General features: G+C 43.6%; 2 protein-coding genes across 2 annotated transcripts; one reads left to right on the forward strand and one right to left on the reverse strand.

Annotated features, from left to right (window-relative positions):
• The first annotated feature begins 109 nt into the window (after nucleotides 1-109).
• Nucleotides 110-23,680, forward strand: MRPL37 (mitochondrial ribosomal protein L37). Its single transcript, XM_085885973.1, has 8 exons — nucleotides 110-404; nucleotides 8,719-8,924; nucleotides 10,940-11,123; nucleotides 11,239-11,348; nucleotides 11,622-11,810; nucleotides 17,118-17,272; nucleotides 20,560-20,763; nucleotides 23,091-23,680. Exons 1-8 carry the CDS (start codon nucleotides 265-267, stop codon nucleotides 23,205-23,207), a joined length of 1,305 nt encoding a protein of 434 aa, XP_085742099.1. The 5' UTR covers nucleotides 110-264; the 3' UTR covers nucleotides 23,208-23,680.
• On the reverse strand, nucleotides 6,451-8,091 carry LOC147025221 (uncharacterized). Its single transcript, XM_085886946.1, has one exon. The coding sequence runs from the start codon at nucleotides 7,951-7,953 to the stop codon at nucleotides 6,451-6,453; it is 1,503 nt and encodes a 500-aa protein (XP_085743072.1). The 5' UTR covers nucleotides 7,954-8,091.
• Nucleotides 23,681-27,826: the final 4,146 nt, after the last annotated feature.

The raw sequence follows: 27,826 nt of genomic DNA on the forward strand, positions 1-27,826 counted from the left end.
CGCTCCTCGGTATAAGAAAGGTGAACACAGGAGGAAACGGTTGATATGAAAAAACCCCATAACGGATCGGTTAATGAGGCGATAAAACAACAACTACCGGTACTTCCGGTCGCTGCCGCAAGTGAACCAATCGGAGTGGACGTTGTTAAAATCCAACATGGCTGCGCCCACGATCGTGGATGACTGAAAGAGGTGGCTGTGCGTTTGTCTGCGAATGGGACGAACAAGTCATTGTGGTGGATTTATGTTTTAACTTTTGTTAATATGTTACAACCAGTAAAAAGGACTGTACAGGGAGTCGGAGTTCTGCTTGGATGGTCTGATAAACTATGGAGATGCGTGCACGTCCGTGGTGTGAAGAAGAAGCACGGAATGCCGCCTTTCCGCAAATTCCCACCACCCAGGTAACTCATCATCCTCATCATGATTGTCAAAACCTGTAATTCATTCCCGAGCACTCCTCTCGTTCTTAACACTGCGAACATCAAACTATACACACACACACACACATACACCTACACACACATACACCTACACGAACATGCACCTACACACATACTATACACACACATACTATATACACACACACGCACACACACACACACACACACACACACACACACACACACACACACACCTACACCTACACCTACACCTACACCCATACACCTACACACATACACCTACACACATACACATAACACACACCTACACCTACACACATACACCTACACACATACACCTACACACACACACCTACACACATACACCTACACACATACACCTGCATACACCTACACACACATACACCTACACACACATACACCTACACACACATACACCTACACACATACACCTACACACATACACATACACATATACACACACACACATACACCTACACACATACACATACACACACACACACACATACACCTACACACATACACCTACACACACACACATACACACATACACCTACACACATACACCTACACACACACACCTACACACACCTACACACACCTACACACACCTACACACACACACACACACACACACACACACACACCTACACACACACCTACACACACTCACACACACATACTATATACACACACACACACATACACACACACACACACACACACACACACACACACACACACATACACACACACACACACATACACACACACACACACAGACACACCTACACACACACACCTACACACACACACCTACACACAGTGACACTCAGCTACACACATACACCTACACACATACACCTACACACATACACCTACACACATACACCTACACACATACACCTACACACATACACCTACACACATACACCTACACACATACACCTACACACATACACCTACACACATACACCTACACACACACACGCCTACACACACATACACACGCCTGCACACACACACACCTACACACACACACACACACCTACACACACACATACTATATACACACACACACACATACACACACATATACACACACAACTACACATACACCTACACACACACCTACACACATACACCTACACACATACACCTACACACACACATACACCTACACACATACACCTACACACCTACACACACACACTACACACTCACACCTACACACACACCTACACACACACACCTACACACACACACCCACACACACACACACACACCCACACACACACACCTACACACACACACCTACACACACACACCTACACACACACACACCTACACACACACACCTACACACACACACCTACACACACACACCTACACACACACCTACACACACACCTACACACCTACACACACACCTACACACACACACCTACACACACACACCTACACACACACACACACCTACACACACACACACACCTACACACACACACCTACACACACACCTACACACACACACACCTACACACACACACCTACACACACACACCTACACACACACACCTACACACACACACCTACACACACACACCTACACACACACACCTACACACACACACCTACACACACACACCTACACACACACACCTACAAACACACACCTACACACACACACACCTACACACACACCTACACACACACACCTACACACACACCTACACACACACACCTACACACACCTACACACACTCACACACCTACACACACACACCTAACACACACAACCACACACACACACACACACACACACACACACCAACACCCACGCACCTACACACACCCACACACACACACACACACACACACACACACACACACACACACACACACACATACACCTACACACACACATACCACACACACACACACACACACACACACACACACACACACACACACACACACACACACACACACACGGCCAAAAACGATATACAGCACGATATTTCAAAATTTCTTGAGCCTGATATGTTCTACTGGATGAGGCATTGTGTGCTGGAGGTATGCACTCTATCGAGTGGCCTTCCAGTTTCATAATAATATAATATTTGTTTTCTTACAAGGAACTTTGACATAGGAGGAGGTCTCGGCCCATCAAATAATGCATTATTATTTCCAACCTATGCTTGTTTGTCTGTGTTCAATGCTTTTAAATGCTGAGCATCAAACAGTGAACCAGCGCATGCTGATTTTATATTCTTTGCTATAACTCGACCGGGATTCGAACCAACGACCTCACAGACGTAGAGCAGACGCTCTAAAAACTATTATTCTGGCTTCGGCCACGGCCACGGCCACTACTATCATTGTTGCAAGATAAATGTACATTGTGACTCGGTGGCATGTTGGTAATTTGATTACAGTAACCAATTTTTTATTTTATTCTAATTTGGTTAAAAAGTACCAAAATGTTGGCATGATTAAAAGTCATGTTTTTATGGTCAAAAATGTGTGATGATATAGGAGAGGACCCTCTGGGTACCCACCGCAGAAACCCAGCCTGTCGTGGTAGTAGCCGATACCGGCAATATTTAATTTAGTCCTGCAACTGAAAATACTAAATCGATCACTGTGTTATGAGACCATAAGCTGCTGTTATGACTTGTTGCAGTTACAAAGGTTGGAAACCACTTGCAGAGCATGAGAAGTGCCAAGGGCTGCGTACGTGTGTGTGTGTGTGTGTGTGTGTGTGTGTGTGTGTGTGTGTGTGTGTGTGTGTGTGTGTGTGTGTGTGTGTGTGTGTGTGTGTGTGTGTGTGTGTGTGTGTGTGCAAGTAAAGGAATCGTTTGGAGTCAGTAATGGATGACTCCACTCCACCTCCATTACCCCCATGAGGAAAAGGATGCCATTAAATATTGAGCTTCAAACTTGTTCAAAATAGCAGAGAATATAACAATATTGGACTACGGTTCATTATCTTGCCAAAACGAAGTTTTGCAAGATATGTTAGTCAGCTTGCATGTTTGTTTGTTTTTTTTTGTTGTTTGTCTGTAATCACGTATAAAAAATTCTGCAGAGCACAGTTATCATCGGAAATTTTTGTAACTTCGCAGATCAGAGGCCTATAGAGGTCGCTTTCAGTGCACAAAATTTTGAAGGTCAAGGTCAAAGGTCAAGGTCACTTTGGCGCAAATCAGGGGAGTCGACGAAACCCTTATTTTTTGAGTAATTTTGATCGGATCATCTTCAAACTTCATGGGAATATAGTTCATGGTCTGGCGCTCAGCTAATTAGTTTTTGGTGGCGATTGGCCTTGACCTTCATATGTTTTTTTTTTGTTTTTTTTTGGTCTGTAATCACGTATAAATCGCTCTGCAGAGCACAGTTATCATTGGAAAGTTTTGTAACTTCGTATATCAGAGGCCTATAGAGGTCCCTTTCAGCGCATAAAATTTTGAAGGTCAAGGTCAAAGGTCAAGGTCACTTTGTCGCAAATCAGGGGAGTCGACGAAACCCTTATTTTTTGAGTAATTTTGATCGGATCATCTTCAAACTTCATGGGAATATAGTTCATGGTCTGGCGCTCAGCTGATTAATTTTTGGTGGCGATTGGCCTTGACCTTTATGGTTAGCGCCTCAGGTCAAACATATTTGACCCCAAGGTCAAATTTTCAAGTTTTTGGAGCCATATCGTGTAGTACCTCAAATTGAACACCTCGATGAGTGCTTTCTAGATATGTCAAGCTTGAGACATTATGACGTCATTTGGTGACGTTATGAGGCAAAAGCATATTTTCCATGGTTACTCTGTAGAACGATTCTCATCGGAATCTCTCGTAAGCAGATATTCCTCAAGGAGTCGCTCCTGGTGGATAGCAGCTCTGTTCACCTCAGTGTGACCTTAAATAAGTCACACGTAGTCACCTTTTGGCAAGATACGGGTCACCCTGCGGGTGACATTGGTTTATATTTGTTAGTTTGTACGAACTGAAATCACGATTAATAGCGACTCACAGGGAAAATCGTACTTCATAATTTTGCGGCCAGTTATGTTATACAGTACCTCACATTGTTGTCAAGACTCCAGGGTTCATCATGTTGTTGATGGGTTTTTCGTGATTAATTTCCTTGTTTTTATGTGATCTTTGCAATAAATGTAGCATACTCGGTACTCGCATGTCAGTGGTAGCATACTCGTGTTTCATCTGTGTTGGATGTCTCAAAGCAACTATAAACTGCCAGTTTGGAATTTTTCAGGCAGGACATTGCATCAGTTAGTGTGCTGTCATTAGCACGGATGGTAAGCCCGGTGTAGTATTTGCTCACTTTTACTGGTTGGACAGTAAAGATCACACATGGCCTTTATATAAGAGCAGTCAGCACCATAATCAAATTTCAAATTCCAGCGATAACTCATCAGTCACAAAAATATTCATGACTCGTCAGAGACTTGTAATGACTTGACATGAATATTTTCGAGTTGGACGTTTGCTCAATATTTGTATCAGGGACAATTTGTATGAAATTGACAATGGTGGGGGGGGGGGAGGGGGGGTAGAGGTAAATTGGGGGGCAAGTGTTCCAAATGTTTTCTCTTTTTATAGGAGTTGGGGAGTGGGGAGGGGGGGGGAGGGTTCAGGCAAATTCAGGGGCAAGTGTTCCAAATGTTTTCTCTTTTAATAGGAGTTGGGGAGTGGGGAGGGGGGCAGGGTTCAGGAAAATTCAGAGGCAAGTGTTCCAAGTGTTTTCTCTTTTCATCGGAGTAGAGGAGTAGGGGGGGAGTATTGTTCTGTCGGGGGGTATTGCCAACATAGTATCCCTAACTTAAGGTTCATCTGTGAAATAATTTAAAAGAAGCTAATTAACCTCTGCCATCGAAGATCGGAGGTTACTGTTTTCACCCCTTTCTGTGTGTTTGTTTGTTTGTTTGTTTGTTTGTGAACAGTATTACGGAAAAAACTCCTCGATGGATTTCGACGAAACTTGGTGGGGGGGGGGGGTTAAGTATGGTCCAAGGATCATGCCATCAGATTTTGGACTTGGTCCAAAATCCAATATGGCCGCTATGGCGGCCAATTTGATAAAAATATTTGAATTTTTTTTTTTTGCATTTCTACATGTTTTAAGTGATTTCCAACCCCCCCTCCACCCCAAAAAAAATGTTAGAGAAAAAAAAAATTTGCAAAATTTTTTTCAACAAAATTTCGATTTTTTTTTTTTTACATTTCTACATGTTATAAGTGATTTCCAACAAAAAACATGCCAAAATTATAATTACGGCTGATTTTGGAACTTCAGGTGGATATACCCACGTAAAATCAATTTCTGTCTCAAGGAATCTAGTTATGACAAATGAATTGAGTAAGTAAAAGGGAAAGTTGCAAACTATAACTCTGTGAGCACTGTTGACGTCAAATTGAATGAATAGGATATCACGTTCACTTGAGTGACCTCGCAGTATTGGCGGCGGAGGTTTTGCACTCTACCGAGTGCTCCCCCTCAAGTTTCAACTGATTTGGGTACGTATGGGTATGGACAACTACCAAAATAAGTAAGGAGGGATAGGGGTTGGGGAAACTTTTTTTATTAGAGGTCAAAGGTCATTGACCTTTGCCTAAATCATATAAAATTGTATTTCAGCAACAAAATATGGTATATAGATGATCTTGGTGTCAAAATGCACAGGATTACGAAAGAAGATGACATAGAATAATTACTGACCCATGGAACCAATTTCTGACCTCCGAAAATGAGGTCAAAGGTCAAAAATAGACATCTTATCACTAAAATATCATATCAAATATCATATTGGTAACAGTAACATAATTATACCAGAATACAAACTAAATATGAAATGGATTCTTCACCACCAAAATATGAGGTTAATGGTCAAAATAAGCAGGGGGGGGGGTGTAAAGTTCATTAGTGTCAAATAGTTTGTGTATGTAAAGTATATGTGAATTTATAATCAACAATTTGCAGAATACTCACAACTTAGAACTTACAGTATCTATCGGCAACAATAAAGTAATAATACTCTGTCTGTTTCCTCTTCATCGCTACCAATTTCTTCTTCTGCATCTATGCTATCTGTTCCATTGTCGCAATGCCCACAGCACACTCCACATGCAGATACACACGACATGCGAGCTTTCATGCAGCTGCATCTCATTGTTTGACATTGCCTCTCCCCTTCCTTGCAGTTGCAACAAATTACTTTCAGAAGGTTGTCTGGCGCGATACCAACAGATAGCATTTTTGGTCTGAGTTTTCTGTTGGAATCTAACTCCCATCCTCTTCCTTTGGGATCAAGAATAGAGGTGTCAAGATGCTTCCATACCACAACTTGAAGATGGACACGAAGGGAATGTTGAGCTGCTGCATCTTCCGTTGGTGGTAGGCGATCAGGATCGATTTTGCCCTTGGCTGCTTGCTTCTTGAACTTCATGTAGCGAGACTTTTCTAGGGGAGTATCCCCACAGCCATATGTGATCTGCATGGCTTTTAATCCAGCTGTTCGAATTATGGAGTCGGTTGAAGTGGGACTTGTGAATGCAGTAATGACATTGGCAGGAAATCTGCATTTGTGGAGAGCACATTTGGTATGTCCATGAATGCATGAAACAGTGTCGTTTCCAGACCAGCCATACTTGAAGAGGAACTCTTCTTTGTCTCCGATGTGTATGCTCGAGATGTCGTAAAGACCACCAAAATCTGCTTGTAAATACAAATTAGTACAGTGGACAGGCCTATGATAGCAGAGCAATATCAAAATATCAGTGTCCTGGGCGACAACAACAACTGGGGATTTAACACTTGCGACCAAGTCCATTGCAGACCTAACAATCAGCGTGTCACCATCATCTTTTGCTTGGCGTACAGTGATATTGTGGCTTGCCATCTCTGCAGATATCATCATGATTAAGGCTCCTTTGTTCTTCTCATTTGCCAGGAAAACCTCTCTGTCACATGATATAGTCAATTCCGGTGTGACCCTCATGTCCGGAGAAACCTTCTTCCCAGCCATCCGCCGCATATGTTCATGGTCTTTCGTTGATGATTCCTCCCCGTAGCCATCAAACACTACAGTAGCATCCTTGAATTTGTTGTCAACATATCTGACATATGTATCAACTATAGTCTTGATGGTTGCACCGCTGGACCACTTTACCTGATGAAGTAGCCACCCTCCATCAACAACATGCATCTTGCTGTTTATGTCCACGTCAAGTTTTGTCGCTGTTTCCTTGAGCATCTTGCCAAATTCATGCTTTTTGGGTTTTCTCATCATGCGATCCATTGTGAAGAGAGATGTTGGGACCGGGGTCAGCTCAAATTTGAACATGTGTTCGATCCCTTCATCTCTCTCTGCCATGAAAATCAGTCTATTGAAAGTCCTCACTACATATTTCACATATATCCATCCTGGTAATTTTGTTATTTTACAGTATTGTTCCAAAGGCCTCAGGGAACTTTTGGGACATCTCACTGCACTGGGGTACTCAAGGTACATGTAGGCTAGCAAGGTTTTCTCAGTAATCACTCCTGAAACAAAGACAAAACAAAGACTTCATTCATGCAATTTATAGTGTTTTAGTCTCGGGTCAATGACATTTGATCCCAAGAAAGGTAATTTCCCCCTCCCCCTCTGCTCTTGGAATAAATAATAACCCCCACATCCACCACGTAAGTTGAAATTGACCTCTTCGGTTTGTTTTTTGCTCATTTTTATATAATATGGTAATTTTTCTTTTATAAATATGACATTTTAGTGATAAAACAGCTTTTTTGACCTTTGACCTCATTTTCAGAGGTCAGGATTTGGTCCCAAGGGTCAATAATTATCTCATGTCATCATCTTTTGTAATTCTGTGCATTTTGACACCAAGATCATCTATATACTAATATATCATGTTTTGTTGCTGAAATATAATTTTTAGTGATTTAGGCAGGAGTCAATGACCTTTGACCTCTAATAAAAAAAGTTTCCCCAATCCCTATCTCCCTTTACTTTTTTTTGGAAGTTGTCCATACCCATACCCACCAAAATCAGTTGAAACTAGCTTCTTTTAAAAAATTTTCACAGATTGGCTAATATATGGCTAATTTAGGGTTACTAACAAATGACAACAAAGAACCACCACCACCACCACCAGGACATATCACTGCGTATGATGGCGAATGTCCTGCACTGCTTTAGTGGTTACATCACCAGTAGTATTGTGATTGCAAGCAACATTTGCATTGTTACTGCTTCCAACCTTTTATTTATCTTCAGGGAAAGGATGCCACACATCCCAGCGGCTGAGCGCATCACTTATGGTGACCTGATGTATTATTTTCCGGGTTTGGCCACTCCGCACTTCCCAGACTGGGAACAAGGTTGGGTCAACCCTTCCCATCAAAAAAGCCAGCCCAATTATGAACCAGGCCCGGGGGATACTCCCTGCTACATCTTTAACCAGCGCACCAAACTGTTGGATGGTGCGTTTGTGCAAGTATTTTTATGTGTTGAGCATTGTCGTGTTTTTCCACGAATTTATTGTTTTACTCTTGGGTTGGAGAGGTCTGTTAAAAGATATCTACATAAAAATGGTTTCACCAACATCATAAAATAACTGATTGTAGCTCAGAGACAAACGGACATCCCCTTGATTACAGCTGTCAGACCAACATCATGTTTCTGGTCTTCCAGGACCTCCAAAAGCAGTGTGGAAATTGAATCAAATGCCAAGTCCTAATTGTTGCATCGATGCAGAATGATTCGGAGTGAGATGAAATATGAATGTGGAATGAGATGAAAGTGATTTGAGTTACTTCCAAAAAAAAATACCCATTCCTGGATCCCCATTAATTTTTGGAAAATATTCTTGAAGAGGAACCTTTTTATTTTATTTTTTTGTTCCTTTTTTATTATCGAAGACAAACTAACTATTTCAATGTTAAAACTGTTTTTATGCCGCGCGTGTGAAGCGAAAAGATTAAGCAATTGGTTCACTTTGTTCGGCTGTCTACAGATGTCAGTCTATGATTGAGGAACAACTTCATTTCAACTGAATTTTATATTTTCAACATTGTGGAACACGAATCGGAACATGAACCGGCAATTGTGCAGCACTATGCTTCTGAATTTGGCAAATTGTGCGGAATCTCGTCCCGAGCATGCATGCACACAGAGAAGCAGGGCAATTTGTTTTCCCCTGTCTACCTGTCTGGCAGTCAAACAAAATTGAAAATCTTTCCAACATCATCATTCGACATACGCATAAGCCCGTGGTCACCTCCTCAAATTATACACCACCAGAACCACTGCCCCCGCTTTTGACACGATCTGTGTTTCCAGCGCTGCTGCTTTGAGTTCAGTGATATTGCACCCTGACCACTCTCGGATGTTATCAACCCATCGCATCTTTGGTCGACCTACCAAATGACGACATCCCTCCGGAAAATCATGCACAACAGCTGCTGCCAGTCCACCATACCGAGTCACATGGCCCAACCATGCTGCCTTGCGTTCCATCACATTGCGACTGATGAGGCACCATCAGTCGCCAGTCATCTCCATTCGACTCTCGTTTGTAACACGGTCGTGTCACTTGATGTTGAGCAGGTGTCACCAGATGGTTCGGCCGAAGCCGTCCAGTCACTTGATGTTGGTTGCCTTTTTAATGTCATAAAGGACACAAACAACAGGCACGAATAACTAATGTAGTGTTTTAAATTATGTTGTGTCAATGGCGGTAAACTTCCGAAATCTTTTTTCGACAGCCTCTAAAACCTTTTAAAACAAGTTAATGACCTCATGTGCCAGTTTGTAAAGCGCTGGATAACACAGCTTTTACTATATTTTATTTCAAATTCAATTGAATTGTACACTTTTATTGAAAAATGTAGAACATAAATGGCCTTGTTGGCACTTCCAAAAACCTCCAGTTTGGCAGTGCTTGGACAGAGTATTACACAGTTTTACGCCATTTCGACCAATCCAATTTGACACGCGCTCTGGGCATTGCGGAATATCGAGATTCTTAAAAAATCGCGGCTCGTAGGAAATATAGATCGTGCTGGGAAACGAGAAGGAAGAATTAAAAAAGACCCTTCTCCTGTTCTACAAACTGTCTCGTTTCTTTTCAAATTTGGCAAACGTAACCTGTTATAACCATAAACGTGATCGTGTTCCTTTGCATTTAAATCAAAATTTGAATGTACTTTATAAAGTCAGAGAATTTCATCTGGGTTGATCTCAATGGTTACTTGAAGTTGAATGGTTATTTGAAGGAAAAAAAAAGGCAGCTTGGAACATCCTGATGTTAGGGTCATAGGGGATAAGCAAACATTTATTTTTCTTTCTTCGTTGAATTCTCTTCTTTTTTTATTTCTCAACTCCTGACATTTATCTCCACCATCAACTTGTCCACCCTGTTGAACTAAAGCCTCACATTGAGGTATGCACTTGTATTGTTTATCCCTCCTCGATTATGTTCCTGATCCATGCACAGGTGAGAGGCAGGCAGCATGGCTTGCAAAGGCTCTCCTACAGCCTGGGCTGCCCGAGCCCCTCGCTGCACTAGCTGCAGACCCAGCTTTGCGGGACCCCACCCTAACGAGACGTGCAGAGTCTACCACCCAGCACGCATGCATGTGGGATCAGCTGCATGGAGAAACGGAGCGAGATCGAGCAAAGTATGGCCAGACATGCAGCATAATCCAGTTTTTGTTTTGGCAGCTTTGTCTCGTAATCTGCATATGTTTCTATAACCTCGTCCATTGACCTCTTGTACGCCTTTATTTTCCGTAGCATTGTTCTGCTGCACAGTTTGCTGCACATATGTAGAACAAGCCGACCAGACCTCATTCCCGACAGAGTGACGGCACAAGATGTGCGTGTTTCGGCAGCATGGCATCGTGGTAAGTGAGGCATTTATGGACGATACAGTGATTTTCAAAGAGTAGAAAGAAAGAGGGAAACAGTTATGATGGCACATGGATAGAGGTTCTAGCCAGGGTCTCAGGGAAGAGGACCCCAAAGTACCAGACAGATCATCCTCAGGTGCTTCCTCATAGGCCTATCTTTGGTATTAAGAGTTTATTTATTTACAAATTTCTTTAGTTTGAGCTGACGAGTAACATTTCTGAGCACCATGCATAGGACATGATGCATTTCTTTCTCTTGGTGTGCAGCTGAGACAAAACTCCAAGTGCGTGGCCAGTTTGGCTACTTGCTCTCCTCCTCGAAACCACTTCCTGTCCTTGCACCACCACCCGTCGTGGAAGCGACAGCTAACTCACCGCTGGACGATAACTTTTGGCCTGTCCTACCCACCATTGATCTGCAGAAGACATTTGTCTTTAAAATGCGGTCACAACCCAGTATGTGTGCTCAAACAGACATTTCTGATGTAAAACGATCCTTAAGGCCAAGTAGATGTGATGTGTTAACTATTTTATGATTGTATGGTGTACTTGTTTTCATGTGGGTTCGTAATTCAATGTGATTTATCATTCAGTCATATTTTTTGCCAATAATTTTGGTTAAATTACTTCTCAAAAGAGTTGTGTATTCAACTCTTACGGCCTGATGACTGTACAACATGACCCCATGGACCTTCTAATATGACTCTTTGATGCTCTACAACATTATATCACATTCCTTGATGCTCTCGATTTGTTATCCCCATGACTTTTTTTGAAAAAAATGGGGAGATATCATAATCTACTTCGTCTGTCTGTCTGTCCATCACAATATCTCCTCCTAAGTGCTTGTGTAGAAATTCACCAAAGTTGGGAATTATGATCACGAAATGGCACGAAGGTGCAAGAGGAGTTTCATTTTTGGCCCTGCTCTCTGTGTTGGAGTGGGATTACCTGAAAGTGGGAAAGTGGAGTGGGACCCAAAACTGAAAACCCACTCCGTGTGAGTACCTCCTGTGCAGCTGCCATTCACAGGGCAGCTCACTGGATGACTGGATTGGGGCAAAGCTTTCGGGACCCCCACTCCTTGATATGAGGAAAAACACGGGATAACTTTCCCGGGTTGGATTGCGGTAGTGTGTGTCAGGGTGGTGGTGAGGTGTCGTCCACCAGAAGGCGGTCTTCTTGGGTTAACCTGAGGCGGTCCCTTCGGGTGGGTGCCTGGAATGTCCTATCCCGAAGAGAGGATGATCACCTGTCTCTTATCATCTGCGCTCAAGCGTACGGACATCAGTATTGCAGCACTCTCTGAGGTTTGGGGACTGGATTGCAGCAAGATCATGGCTGGTGGCTGCACCTACTATTGGTCGAGTCACTGATGGTTACTGTGCCCAAGAAGTTGCTGTAGCTGTGTCCAAAGAGTTGCTGTAGCTGTGTCCAATAAGCTGACTCCAATGATGATTGAGGTAACACTGGTCAGCGAGCGTATAATGAGACAAAGGATTCGTCACTCCTTGTGTGTCGTTCCCCGAGTCTGTGTACATGCTCCGACTGAGGTGATTGATCTCACCGTGAAGGACGCATTCTTTGCTTCGCTTGAGTCTGTGGTTGATGATTGCCCCAGGAGAGATACTCTTATAGTCTTGGGAGATATCAATGCATCGACTGGAACTGAAGTATGAACCAGAATAGCACTAAGTTCCTTGACTTTGCAAGAAGTCATGGACTTAGGGTGGCTGGTTCATGGTTTCAGCGCCCACAGGCTCATCGATGGACTTGGTATTCCAATGCTGGTGGTGTGACAAAGGAGATTGACTATTCTCGTTGATGGTCACTGGAGGATGATCCAGAACTACAGGTCTACCGGAATGTTCAGTTCCTCAAGACCGACCACAGGCTTGTTGTAGCAACTCTGAAGTTGCAGCTTAAATCCGGGAGAATGGTACCATCCCAGCCGAGGCTAGATGTTGGCTAGCTCAAGGATGAGAGGGTAACTGAGGAGTTTGCGAAAAGTCTGAGTGGGGACTTGGGGAGGGGGGGGTCTGGGTGCTTTGGGGAATCCTGAAGAGTTTGTGGAGTGCCTTCAAACCATCATCGTTGATGTTGCTGGTGATTGTCCTGGAATTCACAGTGGGGTGAAGAAGAATTTTGTCTCAAAGGACACTGGATACCATTGACCAGAATCGCAGGGCCAGGCTTGATGGCAGAGCTGAGCTGTTCAGGGAGTTGAGGCCTAAAACAGTACGTTCAGTGAGGGTGGACAAGGAGGCCGATATGTGCGAGGATTCTGTGAGGGGGTAGAGCATAACCTGGTAAGTGATTCTCATCCTGCTTACAGGGGAATTCACGCATTGCATTTCTCCAAGCCCATCCCTCGGTGTACTGCAGTTCGAGTGGAGGGTGGTGGGCTCTTGACAGAGGAGTCCGAAGTGAAGGGCCACTGGGCCTGTTTGAATGGCTCTACCAGGCTGATCCACCAGCTGTTGAGTTGGATGTCGGGTGTTACTATCCCTATTACTGACCCTCCAATCAACTGTGATCCATCTTCATTTGTGGAAACGCAGGCTGCGGTGAACCAGTTGAAATGGTTGAAATCTCCTGGCATCCACGCTAAACTTCTCAAGGCTGGTGGAAATGCTGTACTCATGTTGCATGTAGTTCTGTGCTCTTCCTGGAATACAGACATCATCCCAACTGACTGTAAGATGTGCCTTGTTGTCCCTCTCTGTAAAACGAAGGGTGATCGCTGGGACTGCAACAACTACCGAGGGGTGACGCTGCTCTCAGTGCCAGGCAAGGTCTTCGCTCGGATAATTCTTGATCGGGTTCGCCACCATCTACTTGAGCACCAACATACAGAGCAGTCGGGCTTTACACAAAAGAGGTCAACGATTGACCGTATCCTTGCACTTCGGGTACTCACCAAACGCAGACGAGAGTTTTGGCAGGGGCTGCTTGCAGCCGATGTTGATCTCTGTAAAGCGTTTGATTCAGTGAATCTGGATGCCGTCTGGAAGATTCTTGGTCGAATTGGGGTGCCACCAAAACTGATCAATCTGATGTCTGAACGATACTCTGGTACTGAGAGTGCTGTGAGATGTAGTGATACCATCTCTGACTTATTTCCAGTTGTTACTGGAGTTCATCAGGGAGTACTGGTCCCCACACTTTTCAGCCCTTATATGGACTGGATTCTGGGGAGGATGTCGGAGAGGTCAAGCTGCGGTGCATCGTTTTTGGAATGTCAAGATCTCTGACCTTGATTTTGCAGATGATGTCATCTTTGCGGAGACTCTGGATATCCTTTTGGGGGCCCTTGAGGTGCTGACTGAGGAGGTGGAGCTGATGGGATTACGGGTTTCCTGGGTCAAAACTAAGATCCAGCCTTTCAATGACATCTTGGATACTGCTATCTTGTCTGTGCCTGTTTGTGGTGAGGATGTTGAGGTTATGGAGAGATTCACTTACCTTGGCAGTGATATCCATGTCTCTGCTGGCTGTGAGCCAGAAGTCAACAGACTTCTGGGTCGGGCCTGGGGAGTGATGCATTCACTGGATCATGGAGTGTGGTGCTGTCGGAACCTGTGCAGGACAAAAGTCCGAGTCTTCAGGTCCTTGGTGCTTCCAGTCTTGCTCTATAGATGTGAGACTTGGACTCTGACGAGGGATCTGAGACGGAGACTTAATACCTTTTTGTATGAGGTCTTTTTAGGAGAATCCTTGGCTATTGCTGGTCGGACTTTGTGTCCAATGAGCGGTTGCTGAGAGAGACTTAAATGAATTTTTTTTACCTGCATAGTCCTTGAGCATCAGCTGTGGCTGTATGGACGTGTCATTTTCCTGATGCTGATCCTGCTCACCAGATTTTCTCAGCGAGGGAGCCTCGTGAGTGGAGGAGGCCAATGGGCCGACCACGTACCTTGTGGTTGCAACAGGTTGATCAACATCTCAAGAAGATGGGGATGGGCCAGGCATCTGCCTGGGGGATGGCCAGATAGAGGCCCCTGGAGTACCGGCGGAAAGTGGATGCAGCAACGTGCTGCTCTGGCGCATGCTCCCATACCTGACATGACCTGACCTGACCTGACCTGACCTCTTCGCTGGGTTCCAAAGGTGAAATGCTGAAAAATGCAATTGTGGGCATGTTTTAAAATATTTTTAAATGAAACTTTGTGTTTGCAATCAACATGGGGGGGATGCATGAAATATATAACGATTTTTTTTTTGACTCCCGTTTATGCCTCGGAGGAACACATGACTTGGGGTCACTGGGATTAAAACGGAATTTTCTTTTTTAACTCGAACTTTGATATTTCATCATTTTTGGTGGACCTTTTTCCATCTTTCAACTTTGTTTTAGGTTGGAAGCATGGGGATTTGCGATGATGCACCATCGACTTCACTCAAGCTATTTATTTATTTATTTTTCCGGCACTGCGATTGCACATGGTAGAGCTTTTGGTTGCTTCCAAATTTCTCATGGGAATCTGAGGAACACGCCAATGGCTCGTACTAGGTTGGTGGACTGTAAGCTTTATACCTTCACTCAGGTCCCTGTTCTCATCATATCTTCTCAGCTGTGTCAGACTGTATAGCCTTATCAGCTAAAAGCTTCATTCCCCACTGTTTAAAATCCATTGTACCTTCAACATGTAGAATTATATTGATAATAGCTACATTGAAGGTGTGGAATGGAGTTGGTGTCCATCTTCATGTTTGTCCACTTTTCTGACACTTTTTTTAAAATCCACTTTCTCACATATCCAGTTGTTGTGTTTAAGCTTTAAATGCCTACTCGCTGGTACCTCGTGACAAGTCCCCTTGTCACATCTCTACTCCTTGTGTGCTTCTGTCTGTCTATTTATGTTACATAAAATGCTAAGTAATGCTGATTTTTACTTGTTCACTCTGATTTGCTCTGCTTTATCTTTACGTTGACTTTGTTGTGATTCTCTACAATTGAATCAAAACAAATATTTGATCATAGTTGTGACAAATTAAACATTGCAGTTCTCAGATAACACCAAATATTAATCTATTTAATGCAATGACGAGCTATAGATATGACGTAGTTGTGAGTACAGCACAGCCTGATTGTCTTTCTTGTACAACATTACGAAGATCCACAGCTTTGTAGAGGAACCACTTGTTCATGCCTTCCGGTTATGAGAAGCTATGTTGTTATTTCAGTGGCGGTGAAACCTGCTATAGCAGTCACTAAGCTGACAGCCCATACCTTGTTCCACTCCCCAAGTCATCTTTTTGTCCCTCTTTTCTGAAATGTAGAATCACCTCCTTCCTGAGTCTGTCCAGCCATGTTTTTCCCACCACTCATTTGAAATGGAGAGGCATCACCATGTCACGTGTTCCCCTATTCCTTTTTCTGATCTTTTCTGTTGTCGCTGACCCTACTCTCCAGTCCCCTGCACTATTATTAACATCCACCTGTTTATCACATTTCCCAGTTTGCATGCATTCCCTTGTCTTCTTACTCTCTTCTGCTCCCTTGCCCTGTCAAGATATCCCTACTTATTCGATATATTAATTCCTTGGCTCTTTTGTCTGTTTGTTCCCTCTGCTTTGTCATTAATGCATGTCTCACCCCTTTGTCGTTCAGCTTCCTTGAGCCTTGATCTCTGTATCGGAAAAAAAACAAAACATTCAACCTTGTCTACAGCCAGTGCAGTGTGATGATTTGATGATGCATTGTGGGAAACAGCTTTGCATTATCTGCTTCCTCACATTCCCACTTCCCCTCACCCCAAGGCTTTGCTCCTGGGTATCCATGCCCATATGCTCACACTCTCTTCATATTGAACCCATGGGGACCTTGCTACCGCAAGAAACTGCCACAGCTTCGTGCGCAAATGTTGCTTTTCAGCTTTGCACACGCACTAGCTCGAGCACATGCCACATATGGGGTGAGTACTGCGCACTTTCATTCCATAATTTACAGGGTGTTTCAAAAAAGTGGACTATTTGAACATTTTATTGTAGAAAAATTACAAGACGTAGCAAGTTCAGTGATAAGCCTGGTGTTGGCGTAGTGGTTAGGGTAATGGCTTGGGATCCAAAAGGTCCTGAGTTCAAGCCCCGTTGGCCGCTTGAATTAATACACACCAGGAGGTTGACTCAGCCTGTCATCCTTCCAAGGTCGGCGAAGTGAGTACCAATGTACTGGGCCCGGTGTATGCCTCGGTTAAAATAGGTGTACTATATCCCTGTGTCGTAAGAGGCGACCAGGGTTGCGTCAGGAAGGGCATCCGGCGTAAAACCTGTGCCAAATCATTATGCGGATCATAACGGATGATCCGCTGTGGCGACCCCTAACGGGAGCAGCCGAAAGAAGAAGATATATATATATATATATATATGTGTGTATATATTGTTACGAATTTCGGTGCACCCAGCGTGCGATTGGGCACGTAACTCGAATCGCGACCGCGTCGCCCACCGGAACGGACAATTCAGTCATGACCCTCCTTGGAAGTACCGCCAGGAGCTAGTCAGGGGTGGGTCTTTCGACCCCACCACAATCGTGCCAATCGGCCCCCCACGCAGGATAGGGTTGTTCGCCAAACTCGACCTACCCAAGTACCTGCGCGGGTAGTTAACCGGGCGATCATACCTCGCCGCTGGCCGGCCTAGGACACGAACCGCTTAAGTGGTCCGTTCCGTGCTTCAGTGATAACCGAGCGGTGTTATCGCCAGCCCCGACGGATGTTATTATTTACCGGGTGCTTACACCCCTCCTACCAATTCCTTCCGTGATGCAAGATGGAACTTTCAAACAAGGGAAAGGACGCAACGAGACTGGGAACAGTTCAACAAGCACATTTATTGCACACTCAGACAAGCACGTATTTTACAGCCATACAGTAATTCAGGCACGTATACAGTGAAAGCAAGCAAAGGCAGAGTTACAACCGAATATGAGCAATGAGAATGTACATGCACAGTCACTTACACAGGTCTACTTTACAAGACGGCGCCAACACATGCACATACACAAAAGCAAAGGAAAAAGCCACCCTCAAAGGAAAGGGTGGCGGACATGTCCGTGGACCAAATGTGCATGGAACCTGGATGAGCCGTCAGGTCCATGAGACCGAAGGGTCTTACCCGCACCCTCGTGGCGCGATGGCGGGCAAGCCACGATGTCAGCGTAGATGAGCCTGGCTTCGTGCGCCTGGCGTGGTCGGTGAGCTCTCTCCGTCGTTTGGCCCCCGTCTGCCTTTCCCGTCTGCTTAGAGCTCCGTCTCCCAACTCTGCCCCACCGACACTGCCGCCGTCTGCCTCTTCGCGCTCCGTCCTGTTCTCCGACCCCTCCAGATGCCACTCCACCGACTCCAGATTTGACTGTCGCTCTCCAGACCCGACTTGACTGCCGCCACCAACACACTGCCCTCGACTTGACTGCCCCGTCTCCCGACTCTCCAGACTGCCACTCTTCAGACCGGACTTGACTGCGACTTGACTGCCAGACTCCAGACCCGACTTGACTGCTGCGAGCTGCGCCGTGCTCGCGCTTATATAGGCCGGGGGAGGAGCGCCTATGCAAATTTGTGGATCACAGCGGGTTCGGAGGCGGGGCTACACCACCTGATGCTCAGCCATTGGATGGATGAAAAGTGGGCGTGAATCATTCCTGATCCATTTTTCGAGGAGAAAGGATCCCATTCACAACCAATGGCACGATGTTTGGTAGAAAGGCGAAGGTAGTGGGAGTTTGCTGTGGTGGTTTGGGAAGGGTGTTGGTGGTGATGATTTGGTTGTTGGCGGGTGTCGTTTGAGAATGGCGGTGAAGCGATGTTTGCGGGCTAGAGTTGTGGAGGTAAAGAGGCGAAGGTGGTGGTGTTTGAGTTGTAGTTGTTTGGGAATGATGTTGGTGGTGGCGATTTGGTTGTTGGGGGATGATTGGTCCAAAATAATGTTAGAGAAAAGAAAAACGGCTATCTCAAAGGATCGCAGCCCGGTGAACACGGAAAATCCCTCTAAACAACGGTGGGGAAATCTAACTACACATATACTTATCGTCATAACTGATCTAAGGACCCTTTATGGTGTATTGTGAATTTCCACAGCCGTAACAACAAATATATATATATATATATATATATATATATATATATATATATATATATATATATATATATATATATATATATATATATATATATATATATATATATATATATATATATATATATATAGTCCTTCATTCGGGGGTAAATTTTCGAATTCATTTATTTTAAGCTCCAACCGCCGGAATTCGTTGGAATAGTCGAGAAAACTCTTCTGGTGTTTTTATTTCAAATTCCAACAACATTTACCTCTCCCTCATCGACCTTGAAGTTTAGCCTCAGTTTCTCGGGGTGGCTGACATTAGAACGACGACGTATCGACCTGTGCTGAACTTTAAAACGCTCCTGTAATGTCCAATCGTCTCTTTTGATGTGATACGTTGATCTGTGTGTTTGTGTAATGTGTATTACTCGTTCTTCTCACCGCCCCCCTACCAATGTTTTTTTTCAGGGGGAAACTTCAAGGTCGGTGAGGGAGGGGTATATGTTGTCCGATTGGAAAAAAAGTTCACCAGGAGAGTTTTCTCAACGATTCCAATGAATCCCGGGGGTTGAGCTTAGAAAATCCGAAGTTGAGGAATAAGGACCACCCTAATGGATATCACCGATGTTTGGACAATTCACTCTGCAGGATAATCCTCATCATCACCAAATTATTCGGCTGCCTTCGTTTGCTCATTTTTTCCATTCACTCTCTCCACGACAGCCACAAAGCATTGTGCATGGCAAATTTGCAAAGTGAAATGTTCAAGGAGATGATATGATTTGGTAATTCTCAGGTTTGTATATCTGAGCTTATTTCCACTCGAACCTGTCATTACGTCAAAATATTACAGGTAGGCCAATAGATTGCACACTACAGTGTATTGTTGATCCCACAGTTTCCCATGAGAACAATACCCCGTGCCCAGCACAGTCTTGTTTAACAAGATACAGGTACTTCCTCTGAACCGATTGGAAACCTGTTATATGGTCCCACTGCTACTCTTGCTGTACCCCCCTTGCCCCCCCCTTTCTCTCTTCTTCACCCCACCCTCTCTCCATAAAGAAACCTTGATCAATGACTTTTCCCATGATTGCTAATTTGTACAGTTATTGCAGGCAGTGTTGCCAATTTATTTCAGGAAACACCACAGGACCTCAAAACCCCACTGGTTGTCCAAAGCATTGCCAGCGATGGGCGCATTTTCTTGTTTGGAGCTTTTCAGTTGAACACCACTGACTTGGCTCCCTGCACGGGACTGAAGAACTTCGCCTGGTTTGACGAGCCCCGCCCACTCTTCTCCTCTTCAAAGTACCTCCCGGTCATAAAGCGGAAACAGCTGGTGGTATGTTCCTCTCATGGATTACAAATCCGATGTATTTACATTAATTCTTGCGTACATGCTAAAACTGATCGACATTGGTTTGTTCTCGTCTCACAACCTATGAAATGTATTTGAACTATACAATTCAACGGCATGTCGGCCACAGACATCGAGGACAGGTTTATGGGTGTCCCGCAATCATGCTGAGATTTGGCAAAAAAAAAACCCCAAAAACATTTCCACCATTCTTTTTCCTCTAGTTTAGGTGATTGGGATGCCATGTATCGGGGTTGTATGATCTTGGAAGTACGAAAGTGGCCTTGAGTAGTACGATAGAGATGCCTACTGTTAAAACTGTCGAAACATTTTAGTACCTCCAGAAATCCAGCTCGTGCTATGGCCTTCATAAAAATGTGCTTTTTGTTCATCCACGTGCATTGTTCTCCACCCCTGCTTTGATTACATGTCAATTTAGTGGAAAAACTATCTGTATTGACGGATCAGTAATTATTTTACGACCAAAATTTGTTTTGAATCCACGGAAAGTTCAACTTCATTTTCAGGGGTACGACAACTCGAGAAGTCGTAGGCCCCTTTGGTATAATATTTAAACAAGAATCGTATCACATCACAAGATGTGATACGATTCTTGATATCATATCTACTGGCTCGCCTAAATCATGGTGTTCGTTTTCTTCATTTAAACTGCTTAGTTCCAAAGGCAACTTCCTGGTTGATCTTCTTTTGTCGTCTTCCTGCACCAAGTTGGATGTGCAAGCCTCCTTTTTCAGATGCACCACTCTCTTCTTTTTTTTTTAATGTCGAGTAGTGTGTTGACAAAATGTTCATAGTTAACTGTCCCAAGGTAACCAATTAGAACATGATTTATATAAATCAGGCGATTGCGGGTTTCCGTTGCCACATTTTCACATGGGGTTGCTGATCTTTCTGATTGCCAATTAATTTTAGGTCTATAAAGCTCTGCATTCATAGTATGATGTCTTTGCTTGAAGAAATTAACCATCCAACAGAAAACATTTGAAATGACTGAAGGACCATAGCCGGTGATAATCTCCAGCTCGCGTACCAGCTATGGGCAGTTTTGGTTTTGTTGGTGTACAGTAAGACTGATTATGCCTCAGCCAAAGAATGGAAACATTATGTTTTTGGGTTGTCCACCCACCAGCTATCATTTATTTTGTGTCCACGAATACTTGTGAACCACTGAAGGGATTTCAACCAAACTTGGACAAAATATGGACTGCGATACAAAGATGAACTGACTCTGTTTTCGTTTCAAGAGGTCATTGGTCTATGGTTATGTGCGCTTTAATTGAAAATCTTTGTTTCGGTGAAAATTTGTGAACCACTGAAGGGAGTTCAACCAAACTTGGCACAAGTATGGACTGCAATAAAATGACGAACTGATTTAATTTTCGGTTCAAATGATCCAAGATCAAAGGACATGTGTCCTTTGAAAATCATTTTGGAGACCATAACTCAAGTTAGAAACATTTTGTCTCTGTCTCTCTGTCTCTCTGTCTCTCTGTCTCTCTGTCTCTCTGTCTCTCTGTCTCTCTGTCTCTCTGTCTCTCTGTCTCTCTGTCTCTCTGTCTCTCTGTCTCTGTCTCTCTGTCTCTGTCTCTCTGTCTCTCTCTCTCTCTCTCTCTCTCTCTCTCTCTCTCTCTCTCTCTCTCTCTCTCTCTCTCTCTCTCTCTCTCTCTCTCTCTCTCTCTCTCTCTCTCTCTCTCTCTCTCTCTCTCTCTCTCTCTCTCTCTCTCTCTCTCTCTCTCTCTCTCTCTCTCTCTCTCTCTCTCTCTCTCTCTCTCTCTCTCTCTCTCTCTCTCTCTCTCTCTCTCTCTCTCTCTCTCTCTCTCTCTCTCTCTCTCTCTCTCTCTCTCTCTCTCTCTCTCTCTCTCTCTCTCTCTCTCTCTCTCTCTCGTACAGTCTCGGCTATTCCTAAAATATAATTTTAAGGATTGCTCGAAATGATGTTCATTTCACAACATGCGATATTCAAGTTTATTGAAATTGTAAACCTCAAAACATAGTTCCCTTACCTAAAGTAAGAACCTTGACATAAAACTCCTCCCCATGGATGCCAACCTCTGGGGATTGTCTGTGTGCTAAGCTTTTGAATGCTGAACGTCAAGCAAGGAAGCAGCACATATGATTAAAATAAAAAAAATTTTTAAAGGATTCAGACCGCCGACCTCCGAGACTGTGAGTGGATGCTCAAACCGTTACACCACCGAGTCATTGGGCGATTGCAGTGAATGTTCATTTTATTGTGACCTCTGCTTGCTGTGGCTTTTTTGACCTATAATTTAGTGGTGTGTGTCCTGTAGGTTCCATCCGGTCTGCTCGGATTTGAACCTGACACGTTCTACACCTTCTTGGCATTTTACCTCAATGGAGCGCACAGCCGTGATGTGAAGCACGTGAACAATGCACTTGAGTCATGATCTGTCTGCTCACAATCTTGCTTCGATACCCTCAACCCAGCGCTACATACGCGTCATCATTCATGTGCACCAATGTAGATTTCATGACCATGGTACAATCAACAATGCCGTCGATTCCACATCTTATGCCTTGTCTCCACGAGCATTGAAGGAGGAAGATGCAAACATAATTATGCAATCCTCCGATACTGTTAAATTTAATGGATGTTTTACACAGACACAAGTGTGTGAGCTATGGTCGCAAATTAGTGGGACACAAATATCAAGAAAGTGCGTTCACACCATTCTTACTTAAAAGGGTTACACCTTTTGTTTGCCAGGTAGTAATGCAGCTGCTGAGGCACTGTGCTGATCAGTTGTGTTAGTGGCACATTACATGACAGGACAGCCTCCTTTTAAGGCAGAGTAAGCTTGTGAGCTACTGGGGTTGTATATATGACCAATGTATACAAATACAGGACAACAAAACTGTTCGTGAAGTCTTTTGTGAATTATACTGTCATGGCAATGTTCATTGAAGACTTTTGCTGCGGAGTCGGAGGGCCTGTATTGATAGGATTGCCACTTATGAGGGGTGTTCATCAGGTTATAGGAATGAGATGCTCATAATAGTCCAAGACGCATCCAATTTAATTTCTCTATGTAAGGAAATGTTTTTTTTGTTGTTGTTAATTCACGCATCATCATACTGTTTTGATGGATCTTCGACCAGTGTGAGCATTTTTTCATCTAACTTTTTGACTGCCTCACCAGGGTTCAGTTTTTCATTTCTTCTCCATAATATAATAATAGTTCCCTTATAAGGAACTTTGACATCGGAGGAAGTTAGCTGTGCGATCAAACCCATCAAACCTGTGCGATGGATGCGTGCGCCGTATCCTTTTTAAATGCTGAGTGTCGAGCAAAGAATCAGTACATACCGTTCTTAAGGTCATTGATATGCTTCAGACGGGATTTGAACCGCCAACCTCACAGAATTGAGAGGATGTTCTCACCATTACACCACTGAGGCTGGTAAATATGTAACCAAAGTTCAGACATTCATGATGATTGTTGATTGACGGTTCAGTCATGGCCTTCGGCGTACTATACCACAGTAATAAATAAGTTGCTTATTTATCATCATCGGGTTATTAAGAAGGCATAATTCTACCGGACCAATATTGCAATATTATTTCCTGTAAGTAGTGTTCCCTACATGCTTTTGCCATGCTGAGCAGCAGAAAACTACGTCATATATGTGTGCCTTTCACAAAACGGTCCATCATAACGACACCTCACACGTGGGTCGTACCGGGTGACTAACGTCGGTTGCCTTTACCGCAGACCAGCCAGACCTTCCATTGGGCTGGAGTTGTTTGCTTTGACGGTCTTTTTCTTTTGTTTCTCTGATTTTTGTTTCAGTCTGAGTGCTTGTTGATGTACCGAGCATGGAAGTGGCTTGTTTTTGTCACAAACCAAACCATCTTTATGGCCTACATGTCCCCAACGAACAACAGCCTTTCCTGGTGGTGTCACAAACTCGCACTCGTACAAGACCGGATACGGATCTACGTCTCCATTTTCAGGAGAGAAATGTTTTTGGTTTTTTTTGTAAACAATAGGGGACCACGAGTGACAAAAGGGGGTGTTTGTTCATAGTCACCTCTGCAAAATCAAAAAAGTGAGGCTTATTATTGACTGATAGCAGCTGATCACCCCCAGACCATGTACCCATCACAAGTGAATAAACTATCAGGACCTGAGACGTACTGGCGATGCATTATTGCAACACCTGAACTGGGACCGGAACCAGAACCGTACTTGTACAAAACCCTTGCCAGTTATTGCAAAAAAAAAAAAGTGGGATCAATATTTTAATCTAATTTTTGTGAAAAAGGGGTAAATGTAACTCTTGAAATCTCGTGAAAATCCGGATCCAATCATTTTTAGCTCGGCTGGAACATAATTCTGGGGAGCTTATGGGATGGCGTGTCATCAATCAGTCAGTTCATCCTTCCGTCCACAAACATTTGCAACTTCTTCTCTGAAACGACACACACACATTTGCGATGAAACTTTACCACAACCTTCATCCCGTGATGTACCAAAGTTTGCTCACGGCATTAAAAAGAATTGGAGTCTGAGGGTGTCTACGGAGGGTATTTGCAGGGGTGGGGGTTGCGCCCCTCCCCCCCCCAAGAAGAAGTATTTGTCTTCTCAGAAACTACACACACAATTCCGATGAAACTAACCACAACCTTCAAGGCAGAGCTGCCCATTTGCCAATGCCATGAGCTGATAAGTCAGGTGAGCAAAGCAGGAGGGTGTGACGAGCATTCCACCCTCTGGATCCATTGACAGTGAGTCATATCCAGCACCGACCAACACCAGTTGAGGACAAAACTGGGATGCAATTGGGAGGACAATGTGATGGAAAGCAGCAAGGTAGTCAGCATCTGTCATTACAGGCTCTTGCCATGGTATATTGATGGTGTGAAGCCTTTAGTACTGTGATGTACTAAAGATTGTTCACAGCATTAAAAAAAAATATATGATGCAAGGGGGGATGGGGATCTATGGGGGGAGGGTGGTTGTCTCCCCAAAACAGATATTTGCTTTCTTTTCAGAAACGACACATTTGAATGAAACTTGACCACAGCCTTCATCACCCGTGAGGTACAAACTTTGTTCACCGCACTCGAAAAGGCAGGTTCTAAGGGGTTTTACTAAGACCCTGTTTATAATGGGTTGCCTCAGGGGTTAGGGTCTAAACTCTAAGGAGTTGCTCCCCAAAATAGGTATTTTCTCTTCTCAGAAACTACACAAAATCTTGATGAAACTTGACCACAACTTTAATCACCTGTGAAGTTCCAAAGTTTGTTAACTGCATTAAAAAAAAAATCCATATTTACTTTCTTCTCCATTAAATATTTTGTGGGTTATCTATGGCTACCAGTGGTTCCCTGGTTTTCTTATCCAGCCACTACCAGGTGAGCGCCCAGGGGTATTGCCCCTATTTTTAGATCCTCGTGGCGGATCTCTAAGTCTTACTCACGTTGTTGTTCTTCATCTTCTTCTTGTGGACTTTTTTGTTTCACAGCCGACAGTTTTCATCGAAACTTCCTGAAACTTGGTGTATATATGTAAAAATACCCCGCGCAGACAGTAACCATCTCCGATTTTAAAAATTCCTCCTAGAAAAAAAGTGATGACGTCAAAATATCTCCGCTAATGGAAATCGCCTAAAAAATTATCTCCGAAACTAGGCAAGCTTTTTGAATTCTGTTTGCAGGAATCGAACAGGGCATGAGCAGAGATGAATTACCGCACATATGATACATCACTATGACGTCATAGCAATTTCTATGACGTCATTCCTATTTTTTTGACATTTTTTGTTTCACAACCCAGAGTTTTCATCGGATCTTCGTGAAACTTGCCATGTATATGCAGAAAGCCCACGTGCAGGCAGTTACCATCTCCGATTTTGGAAATTCTTCTGAGAAAAAAATTTGACCTCATAATATCGCCGCTAATGGAAATTCGCGCCGCCGCTATACCATTATCTCCGAAACTAGGCAAGCTGTTTGAATTTTGTTTTCGGGAATCAAGCCGGGCATTAGCACAGATAATTTATCGCAAACCTGATACATCACAATGACGTCATATTCGTTTTTATGACGTCATCATTAAGAGGATGAGGATCTTAGCTCATTTGAGCTTGTTTAAAGTAATTCTTCACCATTGAGAGATGGGGCCGTAAACGATATGTAGCACTTATTTCAAAGTTGTGGAAGGATTATAACAAAACTTGGTGGTTGAGTTGGGTCGGTGACGAGAACAAGCCAATTAGATTTTGGTTTCGGTCTGGATGCAGATCCGACCTATCGGTGGGATACAAAACGTAAACTGTTCAGCCTGGCAGAGGTATGTGCTCCATTGAGTGTTCTTGTAGTTAAATTTGTAATAGACCTTCACAGCCATCATTGACCATGTTGTGGAACATCGGCCGGAGCACTCACCATTTCACCTTTATTAGGTCATCTCTACCGAGATGACCTAATAAAGCCGGACCAAATGTCCGTCTGTACGTCTGTCCGTCAACAATTTTTCTTTCCGATCTTGATGAAACTTAGTATGTGGGTAGAGGTCGATGAGTGTTGCACAACGATATAACTTTTGTCCAGGTTCAAGGTCAGGGACGAGGTCACGTAAGTTATAAAAATCGCCATTTTCAAAACCTATCTAGTCTGCCATTCTACAAGATATTTGGCAACTGTTTATAGATTATGATAGTAAAAAAATATTATCTTGTATCTAACTGGACAGATTTTTGAATTTCCTTCCCGTTTGATCGTCACGTGATCTGGAAGATGGCCAAAAACGCCGATGCGATTCCCAAAGATGGAAGGAAGGAGAAATGAAATATAAATATAAAACACATTTTTGCCTTTTATATTCATACATTTTCCGCCGAAGGTGCAAAAGTTTCAAAACCCGAAATTTCAAAAGACGAAAAACGTCGGCATTTATTTTCAAAATATAATTTCGTGCGCGCGCCGAGTCATCTTTAACCAAACTGCGCAGTTCGAGCTGCTTTTCTTTTTTTTTTACTTTTAATTTTTTTTTTTTTACTT

The sequence above is a fragment of the Eptatretus burgeri genome, chromosome 6, assembly GCF_056783735.1.
Source record: "Eptatretus burgeri isolate ZD-2024b chromosome 6, Ebu_testis_v1, whole genome shotgun sequence".
Lineage (NCBI taxonomy): Eukaryota > Metazoa > Chordata > Myxini > Myxiniformes > Myxinidae > Eptatretus > Eptatretus burgeri.

Excerpts from the sequence above, each read along its gene's own strand:
- LOC147025221 (XM_085886946.1), bottom strand. The coding sequence starts at position 7,953 with ATGTACCTTGAGTACCCCAGTGCAGTGAGATGTCCCAAAAGTTCCCTG.
- MRPL37 (XM_085885973.1), top strand. The coding sequence starts at position 265 with ATGTTACAACCAGTAAAAAGGACTGTACAGGGAGTCGGAGTTCTGCTT. Across the intron at positions 17,273-20,559 it reads GAGCACATGCCACATATGGG|GAAACACCACAGGACCTCAA; the intron begins GTGAGTACTGCG and ends AATTTATTTCAG. Across the intron at positions 20,764-23,090 it reads TAAAGCGGAAACAGCTGGTG|GTTCCATCCGGTCTGCTCGG; the intron begins GTATGTTCCTCT and ends TGTGTCCTGTAG.